Below are 12,838 nucleotides of genomic sequence, written 5' to 3'. Positions count from 1 at the left end.
TCATTGTGAATTTTCATCTGAATAATCTGGTAACCATGAGATGTCCTCTTTTTAAATCATTTTCTTAATTTAAAGTTCGATACCTGTGTTTTGTTCTTCGTTTTTTTAGTTTATTGTATAAATATAATATGAATATTTCCAAACGTCATGTAATTATATGTGCAAGTCAAACTATTCTCCTTGATTCTCAAGCTAATTAAAAATATTTGGATGAATAATAAAAAATACAAAAAAATAGCAAGTTACAGTCAATTTTTCTATGCCACAAATATAGCACTTGTTTCTTTTATCTGTCTCACTGAAGTGAATTTAATCTCTTAACTCTGCAAAAGTGTCTGTCATAATACCAGTGATAATGTTTGTAAATAATATTGACATAAATATAAAGTATAATGTGTCCGAAAAAAATGTGGAGAGCTCCCAATCTGCCATATTATTGCCTACAACACCAGATAAAATAAGAGTAATCATACATTATAGCAAGGTGCTACATTGGTTAACAGACTCACTTTCTAAAGTATCTTCACTATAAACTTCTAAATAATAATTGTTAAAAGAGAGTACACTAAAAATGTATAAGAAAATTATTCCTAAAAAGCTTATTAAGATAAGCTCTCTTCTTTTCATAAAGATAGCTAAGTAAAGATTCTCTGCAACTCCTTTTACATACTTAAGTTTACTCTTTTTTTTATTGATAAGTTGTTAAAATTTATTTTGTAAAATTTAAAATTAATTAATTAATTACGACTGAATATGGAAGACTGAGAACAATAAACTTAGGATGGATTATTAAGGATAAGAAAGAACTAACAATAAGCATAATAAGATATGGTATTTCGTTATATTTAAAGAGCAAATAAAGTCTGTTGGTTTATATTTTAAATTTTAACATCTTGATATACGATTTAACTAAGTTATTTAATTAGCTACTATCTTTATCAGCTAGCTATAAGGGCATATTTATTTTAGGAGGTACTTAATTCACTGCAGTAAAGATTGTGAATAAAATAACAAGTAAGAAGAAAATAAATATCAAGAAATCTAAATCAAAAAGAAGAAAATCACTTTCGAAGTAAAGATTTATTCCTCCTTCTTTGCTGATTTAAACAGTAGCTGTGAAAGCCAGAAGTATATTAATAAAAATGCCGTAGTATGCAATGACTGTTTATATTACTTTGATTGTTTCATAAGTCACAGGAATCTTTTTTTAGCTCAAGTAATAGTTATATTCCATTTCGTTTGGGATAGTTTCTAAAGAGTATTTTATAAGACCTATAAGTTTGTCTCTTTGCGTGTCACGATTGACTTATTTCATGATTATCTTCTTAGTCTGCTGTGAAAGACAAGAGAATAAAGGTTCATTAATAAAGAATGTATTTTTATACTTTTATTAATCAACTATCACAATACTAAGAATCATTTAATCTAACTACTCAGCTACATAATAGTACTCATTTGTAATCAAATCCTTAAAGTGTTGGGAAATTGTTTGGTCGTATTAAGAAAATATTTTTACTATAATCAGTACTTAAAAAATATTTTTTATCTCGTGATTGTAGTTTCCATTTTAAACTCTTTGCTTTAGAGCTTATTTTAACTAGTCTTTTTAAATATTTATAAGTTCAAACTGAAACTCTTGCAAACTTTCTTGTTGTTCTTGCTAAGACTAGTAATGCAAAATTTCTCCTTATTTCTATTCAAGATGTTTTTCTTATCTTATTTCACTTAAAGATTACACTTTTATGAGTTTCACATATTAGTTGAATATAATCTGAAGAAACTCTAAGGGTACTTTGCTTAAAATTTCTTCATAAATTTAAACATCGTCTCCTTCTAACACTACAAGAATACTTTGAAGGACCTATATTTTTTTGAAAATATAACATATCTTAAATTTAATTTGACTAAGTATTTTACTTTTGTATACAATAGGTGCAATTCCTCTTCTTATTCTTTTTTATCAGTGTCAGGTATTTTATCTTCTTAAATTTTATCCTTTTAGAGCTCTTTTTATTTCTAATTAAAAAAGATTTAATTTAATATTTATTTTAATAATTCTTACGTTTATAAGTTAAGGCAATAGTGATATGTCCTCAAAGTAAGATGTTTGACTCAAAGAAATTTAGTTTTGTGTACATGGAACTTTTACCATCTCTGTAAGAAAATCAGCTATATAATTGCAAACTTCATGCGTTTCCTACAAAAAATAAGAAATTAATAAAATGAAAATAAATTTAAAAATTTACCTTTTTCAAAACTTTAGAAAATTATTAATTTGTATCACATGCTACTTTAATAAAGTTTATAGAATTAAGTTTTTATCTTTTATTGATAAATGTTTAGCATCTTAAATAATTCTTCATTTCTATATTATTAATCACACACAATTTGAGGAATTAGAAAATTCTTTTTAAAACCAAGAAGCATAACTCCATTTTTTACTCCTCTTAGTAATCGTCAGGTTAGCAAGTATGCTTTCTAATTACCTACTGACTTACAGGATCATAGTAATTATAGCTGTCTATGTATTGTTTTACATTCTTTTTTTCTTTTGAAAATCTGTAGGCAATTTTACCTAAATATTAAAAGAATATTATTAAATTAGATTAACAATAAATAAATAATTCTACCTATTTTCTATATTAAAGCTGCAATATTAACGAGGATTGTATTATGAGTATCTTTAAATAATAAATTAATTAGGACTTATTGCGTTTTTTAATTTCCTCCCAACATCAGAGTAATACCAAATAGTAATGTTTAAGAAACTAAACTTAGTCTTTATTCTAAATTTTATTATTAAAGTAGATTGCACAAAAGCCTAATACCTCCATACATTCTTAATTATTTTTGAATTTCAACTATTTCATTTTTATTATCAATCCAATCTTCTGTCTTCCATTAATCAATTTCTAAATCCTTAATTAAAAAAAAAATTTTTAAAACTAAAATTTGAAACAATTATTTACATCTTGTAATTCATCTTCAGTAATTTTTTTAACCTAATTTTATCTTTTCACCATTCCAACTAAAATATTTAGATAAAAGACATGTAAGTCATCAGGCAAATCTTGATGAGATAAAGCAACATCAAATAGACTTTAAATTAAATTATCCTAAGTTATTGTTTAAACTTTTTCATTAACAACTACTGAACTATTATCATCAAAATTATTAGATTTTGAATGAGAGTGACTTTTTGGAATGAATTGCAAAACATCAAATATCCTTTAATTTTCCCTTTTTAATAATAAAGAGCATTAAATAAATTTAAATATTTTTTTTATGCTTATTACTTTTGCAAAAAATCCTAAAATTCTTATGAGAAATTTAATTGCTACAAAATATTTCTGTAGAGGTTATTAAACTTATTATTGATATCATTTTCTACCATGTCAGTATAGTCAATAGGTTATTTTTATCCACTTTTTATTGTGCTTTTTGCTTCATACTTGTTGAATTCTCTTTACTTTTTTGTAGTGTCCCCTTACTACGAATCATCTATTGTTAATTGCTCCTTTTAATTCTTTAAAAATTGTTATCTCTTATTTAACTAAGAGTCATCCTTATGAGTAACAGGAGAATTATTATTCCCTTTTGTTCCATTCCTATTTTAAATTCAATATTTATTATTTATTATATATACAAATAAAAATTACAAGCTTTATGCTATCTTAAACGCACTTAAATTAGATTTGTAAAGATTTTAAGTCTTCTTATTAAGCAAATTATCACCAGGAATAAAATCTGAAATTAACTTGTTGATTTTTTAGATTCTAATTTAGTAGTATTCATCTCTTTCACTTATTTCTGATAATATATAGTAAATACTATGTAAAGTAGTTCTTAAATTATTAGAACTGTCCAAAAGAGCAGGTTTAAGTTATTTATTAATCAGTGACTAATTTTTAAAAATGAAGAAAAGGGTGTATATAACTTCTTTAAAGTTTAGTAGAATATAAGATTGTAAATGCTTAAATCTAATATAATTTTCTATTGAAATTTAATCGTATTTTTTAGGGTTTTACTTATACTCTAAATACTATTCTAAGTCTTTTTGCATATTTTTCAAGTCTTAAATTATATAATTTATTGCTGTTGCATCTTTTAGCATACTTTAATTTTCATTCTAGTCACATTTGCTATTATTTTGCTAAATCTGATTTTTAAATAAAGATTTATTTTGCCTAATAAAATTTTTAACATTTTTTTGAATTCTTTTTTATCTTGTTATCATATTATTCTCAAATGCTTCTTCGTCTTCTTCTTCATTGATATTTTTAAATCTATCTTTCATTTTTTGCTTTTCAATCTTTTTCAATTTTATTTTTTACTAAGTTTACTTTTACTTTTCTTTGTCGCTAATTTCAAGATATTCATCATCAAGACTATCATCACTTTCTTCAGTATCACAATCGATATTTTATTCATCATCATTTAACTAATCTTCATCTGAGTCTATACTTCCACTTTCATTTTTATTCGAAATGTACGAACTCTCGGTGTTTAAACAAGGGATCACAGTTTCTTTAAAATCTTTTTATCCTTTAGATTCTTTTAATTCTTTTTTCTGAGAGGTTTTTTCCAAATTTTAAAAATTAACAGCTTTATTTTATCTAGCTTCCATAAATTTAACATACTTGTCTAAGAAAAAATCCAATATATCATTAATACTCCAGAACTTAAAGGAAGGTTGTAAGAAAACTTCAACAGCAGCTAAATACTCCTTATTTTCTTTAGTTATCTGCTTTTGTTTTTTAATTTTATTTATATCTGATATGATAGATTAGACATCATTATTATTTTCTTTTCTTTCTTTATAACCCTCTACTAGCTTATCCATGAATTTAGATAGCTTATTTTAAACAAATTGCTTAGCTTCTTAAACTGCAAATTATAAAAATGCAAAAGTGTGGTTCAATTTCTATTAAATTTAGTTTTTAAAGATAAGCTATTTTATTCTCTAAAATAAACTTAAATTGGTTTGATTTTATGGGGAATCATCTTTTTTGCTTTCATTTTCAATTTATTTTTGTTAGTCTTAACTAAATTTACTTTTTGATTTAAACTTCTGCTTAAGCAAAGAGTAGCTCTTAAAAATAAACGTACTCTGCTTAAGTGATTCCTAAGATAAATTTGATGTTGATTCTAACTTCTAAGAAGTTCTCTTTCTAACTATAAGTGGGTAATGAATAAGAGCAGATTTCTTCACAGTAACATATTGTTAATTGTAGTAAACTCTGTTTAAGTAACTACGAATTTCCTTTTTTAAAGGTATGCATTCCTAACTATGCTAGAGAAGCTTAATTAAAACCTTAAAAGGATGAATCTTGTTAAATTTTCTCCTTAAAATCAAATTTGGACCTTCAATAAGCATGGAATAAAGAGAAAACATTGCGATCAAAATCATTATTTCAGAATTTATAACTAATGATTTAGTTTTATAACTTTAATTTAGATTGTCTGAATATTCTTTCATTAAGATATCTATTCTCTTATTGATAATTTATCTCAAATTATTTGGATCTAAGATTTTTAGTTCTTAAAATTTCTAAATTTCACTAAAAACTATTTCTTAGTTGTCTTTAATGGGTTTGTCATTTTAAATTAAAAGTGTTCTCAGAAAGTAAATTAACTTAGCCTTGTAAAACAAAATCTGGGTAAAGTACGCAACTCTTAAAATAGATTAACTGATGTAAATTATTTCTGATTAATTGTATAATAGCTATTTTGAGTTATTGTAAAGTTCTTTTAGAAATTCCAAAGATCCAACATTTAAAACCAAATGATTAACAGCAATATTTTTTGTATTGTATAAATCTATTTTTGCCTCATTGTTATTCCAGATCATCAATGTTATAAACTAGTAAATAGATGTTAACAAAATTTTAAGATTGTTAGATTCTTTGTTTCTCTCATCTTAAGTATCATTTAGGAACTATATTAAAAAAATTTATAAATACAATAAAAATAAATAAATAAAAAAATTACCTTTAAAAATACTTAATGTAAATCATATGATCTAATTAAATTCTAAATTAGTAAATTATGATCTTCTCTCTCTCCTATAAAATTGATACATGTTTAAGAAAAGTTTTATTCTAATATCTATTTATAGTCTTAGGGAATGCTCTAAAATATATCATTCTTTATTTTCATAGACCAAGAGAGTGTGTTAATAACTGTGATTAATTATTCAAAATAATTTTAATCTATTTCTATCAGCTAAAGAAAAGAATTTCTCTATTCCTCTGAGCACTAATCAGGTTGAGCATCAGGGTTCTCAGAATAAAATGAAACGTTTCCTTCTTCGCTTTTAGATTGATCGTTTAGTTTTTCATTATTTATATATGTAACTTTTTCTTCAATAGAAACAGTTTTTTAAGGATGAGCCCTTTGATAAAAGTTGTTTGGGTGGTTCTGTTAAATTGAGTAGTCGAATTTGCTAACTATATTTTTTTAATTATTGTCTGAGAAATATTCTTAATTTGAAATTTAATTTGATTCAATCGGTGATGAGCACATTGGATTTGGAACTTAATGTAAATCACTGCCATAAAATTACTTTTGGCGATTTTGGTTATCGTTTGGTTATTACATTTAAGAAAAGAATAATACTGATTAACTATTTTCTATTTAGGAATTCAAAGCACTGTCTGCTTAGCTATCATCTTCTCCAGTTAAAAGAGTAAGTACTATATTTTTTTCATATTCACTTATGTTACTTTATCTTATGCTTTCTAAATTATAATTACTTTATTCTAAATTTTAACTCAACTTTTAACTATTCACTTAATTGTTACTTAAATTATAAGCTATTTATTCCTCTTTGATATTTTTGTTTATCACTTAACTCTGCTACTCTGAACAATATTAAGACTGTGCAAATTATAAATTTTAATTAAAGCAGTTTTGCTAACTAGACTAATTATTTAAGAAGGCTTCTTAGTTTACACGTAATTTTAGCTAATCATCACTAGCAAAGCTTCCTCTGGATGATTCTACTTATTTAATTTCAACTTAATCAGAGTTATTTCTTTCATTACCAGATATAAAAGCTTTAAATTTATCTTTAAATTCCTAAGTAATTATATTCTTTTTTTCATCATTACTGGCTTAATTTGTTTACTTATCAACAATACATTAATCTTATTATTTTTTATCTAGTTTTGTACTTATTAATTATTTTACCTATAATTCTGAATTTGTGCTTTTCTAAAATGAGTTAAATAGTGAATATCTGAAATTAGGTTCATTTAAAAGTTAAAAGAGGTGTCTATTTTTTTAAATTTGTTACGAGACTGCTAATGCATCCCCCTTTTAATATAAAACAACCTTTTACAAGCTCTCATATAATTCTTTCTTTTTAGAAAACATTCTTTACAAGAGATAAAGTAAAATGTTAAAAACGGTAGCATTTTATAATTTGATTAACTATTATATTAAAGTCTACTCAACTCTTTACACTTCAGGTGTTGGTTGAATATTAATAAATTCCTTCCATTAATCTGAAATCCTAAAATTGTATATTTAAATTAAAAATATTAAAGAAATTTTATTTAATGATTTACTCTTTTAAATGTCTTTTTTTATCCAATCTATCAATCTGATCACTTTGATTTTATGGAGAAGTATCAAGTATTTTGCTTTCATAGAAATTTTTAAATTATTGTAAAACATAAGTTATGTTCACATTTAACTTCATATCTTTTATATTTTAAGTTTAATTAATTTAGCTAACAAATTCTTTAAATATAAATTACCAAAGCATTCTTTTAGTATAGAGGCTATAATCCATTTCTATTACTAGCATAAATCAGATATTTCTATTTTTAAATTAATAATAATTAATTTTCAAACAAAATGAATTTTATTACATTAATCTTTCTACTTTTTGCTAATCTTTTCAAAAATTTCAATCATTATTTCAATCACTTCTTTAATCTTTCCATCTTGCTAAATTCCTAAATCTATCGTTTTCCTAAAAATAAAATAAATAATTTATATTTCTATATTATATTTTACTTAAAAACTTCGAGCATCTGAGTTAAAAATATCGAGTTAGTAAAACTCCTAATATTTAGATTAGTAAAGAAGTTGTTAATATAATCAATTGCCACTTTAATTTCAGTTAGATATTTTTGATTTTTATTGTTTTTAAATTTTTTAGGCGATATTTCATTCCAGTTTCTTGCTTTTTATATCTTTTAAACCTTTTCAATTATAAAAATTTTTTAAATTATATTATCAAATTAAATATTTTTAATTATTTATGCATAAATTCCGATTTAAATGTTTAAAATCAATTTAAAATTTTTCGTTTTGTTAAAACCTAAAAAAATTTATTTATTTACAATAGATTTATAAGGATTTTTGTGGAGTTGTTTTTTATCAAAAATTAAAGTTATTTATTTTAAATAAAACGATTTTAAAGATTGATTATTAAAATCTTAAAAGTATTCTTTTATTAATTACATCGTAAAATTCTTAACATTCTAGGAATGCGTTTTGCAACAACTTGAGCATTGAGCATTCTATTTTACGAATAACATCAGTTATTATTATTTAGCTTTTTTAGATATCTAAGAATAGGAGGACTTAATTTACTGTGATAATTTTACGAATGTAGTCAATACCTATCTTATTTCTTCCAAAGCAAATATTAGACAATAGCTCAATGTAGGTTATAAAATATTTATATAAATTTTCAAGATCTTTATTAGAAGATTTTTCTAAGAAACTTGTAATTTTAAGTTTTACAACTTAACACTCTTCCTATTCTCTACCTTTATTGTCAAATACTTTCTATCTATAAATAATATTATCTTTTTCGAAAGTAAAGTGAAATTCTTATTTTTAATGGTCCTAAAAAAAGTTTTTGATAATGCAATATTAATTTTATGCAACTGCTTAATTATTACATTATGTTAAAGCTGATAAAATAATACAATGAATAGGATGCGGTTATTGTTTTTCATAAATAGAATCAATAATATTTTAAATATAACGTGGAGTGATTAAATCTTAGATAATCATTTAATTATCTTAAAATAATTCTTTCAGAAAATTTTAAATTTACTCTTCATCCTCCATATCAAATGCGTTTTTAATAAATATTTCTAAATATTAGCAAATCACAAACTTCGCTTTTTAGTTATCTTAAATTATTTCTCTTAGTAGCGTATAAGATTGTTAGAGAAGCTAGCTTAGATAAGACGATAATTACTTATCTTTTTCATGTATCAATTGAATAAAATTATAGTTGTATGTAAGAGAGTAAATTAGATACACAACAAGATACATTAACTTTGTGTCCACCAAAATATTTTATACTTATCTAATATTTTCACTTATTTACTCATTATAATTACTTGTTGCACTTTATTCGTTATTAATAGAATCATTTAGTTCTTCTTAGGAGTTTTCAGATGATTGTTGTTAAGAAAGAGCAATAGAAAGTTAAGTAGGATTATTGCTGTACATTCCTAAGCCCTTTTCAAGTAAATCATTGTCATCGGATAAGAGCGAGCTCATTTCTTTGATACATTTAATTGTTTACTTAACATTCTTAATTGTAATACTTTCCTTTAGCTATTCAAGGTCTTTAATTTTAGAGAGGATGCAATTAAATTTGTGAATCTATTCTTAAGTGGACATGGCCTTAAGCAAAATTCTTTTTAAATTTGATTAAACTTTAACAATTCTGAACCCACTACTGCTAATTTATTTATCAAAACCTATTTTGTTTTCAAAATAAAACACACTCAACTATTGTTGCTCACTTTTCGTCATTTTATCAATGCTTTTTGTAAATTTGAGAGTAGACTTGCTTGATTTAGAATCTTAAATTACATAATTTATTTTTTCTGGTACTTTTTACTCAAAGAATTTTAAAGTCTAGGATAAATGAATAGAAGATCTACGTTAAAGCAATGTTTTTTTATGGAAGCTGATAGCATATATTTAATTAGATCTTTATTACTTTAATTAAACACTTGAGCTGATATCACTGTTAGAAACATCGATACATTCATATTCATCTTTGTAAATAAACTTAACAAAACATGGTGATTTTTTCAGTATAAGACCTTTTTGAGAATTTAATTATTAACCATCTTCATCTTCTTAGTTTTTATTATCTAAAACCTTTTTATCATAGACTATCTAATTGTTTCTAATTTTCCTAATTTGAAGCTACTAGTTTTCCTTTTAGTTTTAATAATTAAATTCTCTTAATACAAATTCAAACTCAAACTCAAAATTTCCATCATCTCCCCCTAAGATAGCTTATAAATCATTTTAAGAATATTATAGAGATAATCTTGGCTTATTTTGTTTATTTAATACTGTATAATTCATTTCTTAAGATTATTCCTTCATCAGTTAATTGTTATTTGATCCTAATTAGCTAGAAACTTAATTTTAAGATTGCTCTTGCTCATCTTCGCTATTTTCTTCTGATATATTTTATATTTTTTAAGAATTATAGCTGGTAAGACCATTAGTTTATTGAATTTTACTACCATTTTAATGTTACGATAATTTACTCATTAAAAATTCGCTCTAGATCATTTTACTTTATTATTACTCAAATAATGGACCCTCTTTGAATGATTATAAAACAAACTATTATTCACTTTTGTCAATGTTTTAACCATGATAAAGACGCTAAATATCTTAACTTCTTAAGTTGAATTCAGGCTAATAGTTTTCTAATTATTGAACACTTTATTTGCTTTCATTTATTAAATCTTTAGCATTTAAATCTATTTCTTCTTAATCACCAACATTTGAAAAAGCTTTTGTGATGCATACTTAAGATTCTAAAGGATTTTAAACATATTGATACTTTTTAAATTCATATTATTCATCATCATCTTCTTCCTCTTCTTCTTTTCTGCTTTGAATAATACTTTAGTTTATCTATTTAATATCAAAATTTTGCTTATCATAAGATCTAAATTTACTAGGAATGCTTCTTTAATACTCTGAAGCAAATGTATGCTGATTTCCTAATAGCTCCTTTTTTTTTAAAGACTTTTAGTTCAGTTCTTAAACAGTTACAACCTCTCCTGAAGTAATGTGTCTTAAATAAATAAAATCAGAATTTTCTGAACTATCAGCTTTTGCAATCTCGAAAATTGAATCATATAAAGGAATAGCAATACTCTGATCTTACTCTTTTAGAATAAGATTATTGTTTTTATCACTTTTAGAAAAAATACTATTATTTCTATTATGTATTATTTAAACTAAATCATAATTAAAAATATCTTCTGTATCCTCTGAAAAGTCCTATTTAAATATAATTTAAGAAAAATAAATTTCATTATTTTGCAAATTAATTGATTATTACGTGATCAAATATTTGATTGAATTACCAGATAGTCTTAAATTTAGTGGTTAGAATACAGCGGTACTGTCCGTTTTACATTGTTTAAGGTAGCTTTATTTACAAAAATCCATTTTTCTGATAGTCAAGTATTTAAGTAGAAATATCCTATTGAAATTTTCTTGAAACTTTATCAAGAGGAACTCTATTTATGAAATAACCTGTTTTTACGTGCTGCAAGAAAAACTCTTATTTTTATTGGACTGCATCTCCTTCTATATTATACAAATTCATTGGTACAATCTTGAATAAAGTCATACTGTTTAAGAATGGTTTTATTTTAAGTTTGAATGAATCAGGAGGATTTTAAGGACAATCATGCGTCCCACATAGATAATCTTTAGTATCTAAATGTTGAAGTATAATTTCACTACCAAAATAAACTTAAGTTCCGTTCATTTATTTTACGATATTTTCATAATGTTTAAGCTCTCTTTTCTTTCTACTCAAAAGAACTTTTTTTTCCTCTCTAAAATCCAAATATTAAGTTAAATTAGTAAAATAAATAAATAAATGATTTTAATGAATAAATTGGTAATTAATAGATAAATATACAGAAGAATAAGATGAAACATTTATGAATTCATATTAAAATAAGTATAAAAATTGATTACTTTGATGCTTTTTAATATTAATCGTGAATATAAAACTAGCCTTTTGGCAATATTCTGAATAAGCTTTCTCTTGTACAATTATTAAATTCCATATTATCAGTTCTGATGAAATTGACATTAGTATTTGACCATCTTAGTTTTTTTTTTATTATATTTTCATATGAAAAATACTCATTTTTAAAAAAATTGCTTAAGAAAAAAAGATACCCTTTACTATGGAGGAATCCTGAAGTTGATTAATCAGCTATACCACACAATTAAATAACTTGACCATATCTTATTGATTCTTTTTCTTCTTTACTAAATATCTTTTTCTTAACCTGCTTAGCTTAGGAGGAGTTTATATTTATTGCTTTTGAAGCATTGAACTGCCTGGATGTGTTAAAACTAGTACTGTATTCTAGCAGTTTTCCAGGTTATATAGATTTTGTATAATACATTTTTCAAAACTAATTACAACAAATTATAAAAGATCTACTTATTTTATTAATTTATTTATATTTCTGATTATTGGATATCTATGAAATCAAAATAAATTTTTAGTAGTTGATGATATCTTTGAAAACAAACAAAAGAATTTTAAAAATTTATTTATTTCTTAAATTAATTAAAGTATACTACAATTTATGACCAAACAATCAAAAAAGTTCTATTCAATTCTTAATTCTTAACTTTGCTAACATTAAATTATTAACTTTGCTAACATTAAATTATTAATTAAATTTTTGTTTTATCATTTATTTTTGTAAAAATAAGATATAAAAATTATAAAGATTCCAAAAAAATATGATAAAAAATTTGTTGGGGTTGGGGTTGGGGTTGGGGTTGGGGT

The 12,838-nt window shown here is 23.7% G+C and overlaps 1 protein-coding gene across 1 annotated transcript; it reads right to left on the bottom strand. All coding sequences in view use genetic code 6, as the record gives it.

Moving 5' to 3' along the window:
• Window positions 1-12,446, bottom strand: TTHERM_00441700 (transmembrane protein, putative; the record flags this gene model as incomplete). The annotated part of the gene is made up of 19 exons (XM_001033086.2): window positions 1-192; window positions 247-681; window positions 746-1,861; window positions 1,918-2,016; window positions 2,063-2,197; window positions 2,247-2,575; window positions 2,631-2,919; window positions 2,970-3,240; window positions 3,297-3,608; window positions 3,660-5,938; window positions 5,992-7,516; window positions 7,572-7,707; window positions 7,764-7,826; window positions 7,878-7,981; window positions 8,026-8,213; window positions 8,476-11,295; window positions 11,357-11,861; window positions 12,007-12,138; window positions 12,214-12,446. 19 exons carry the CDS (start codon window positions 12,444-12,446, stop codon window positions 1-3), a joined length of 11,163 nt encoding a protein of 3,720 aa, XP_001033086.2.
• Window positions 12,447-12,838: the final 392 nt, after the last annotated feature.

This window comes from Tetrahymena thermophila (assembly GCF_000189635.1).
Source record: "Tetrahymena thermophila SB210 genomic scaffold scf_8254609, whole genome shotgun sequence".
NCBI lineage: Eukaryota > Ciliophora > Oligohymenophorea > Hymenostomatida > Tetrahymenidae > Tetrahymena > Tetrahymena thermophila.
The sequence above is the reverse complement of the archived record's forward strand: the minus strand, read 5'-3'. Positions and strand labels throughout refer to the sequence as shown.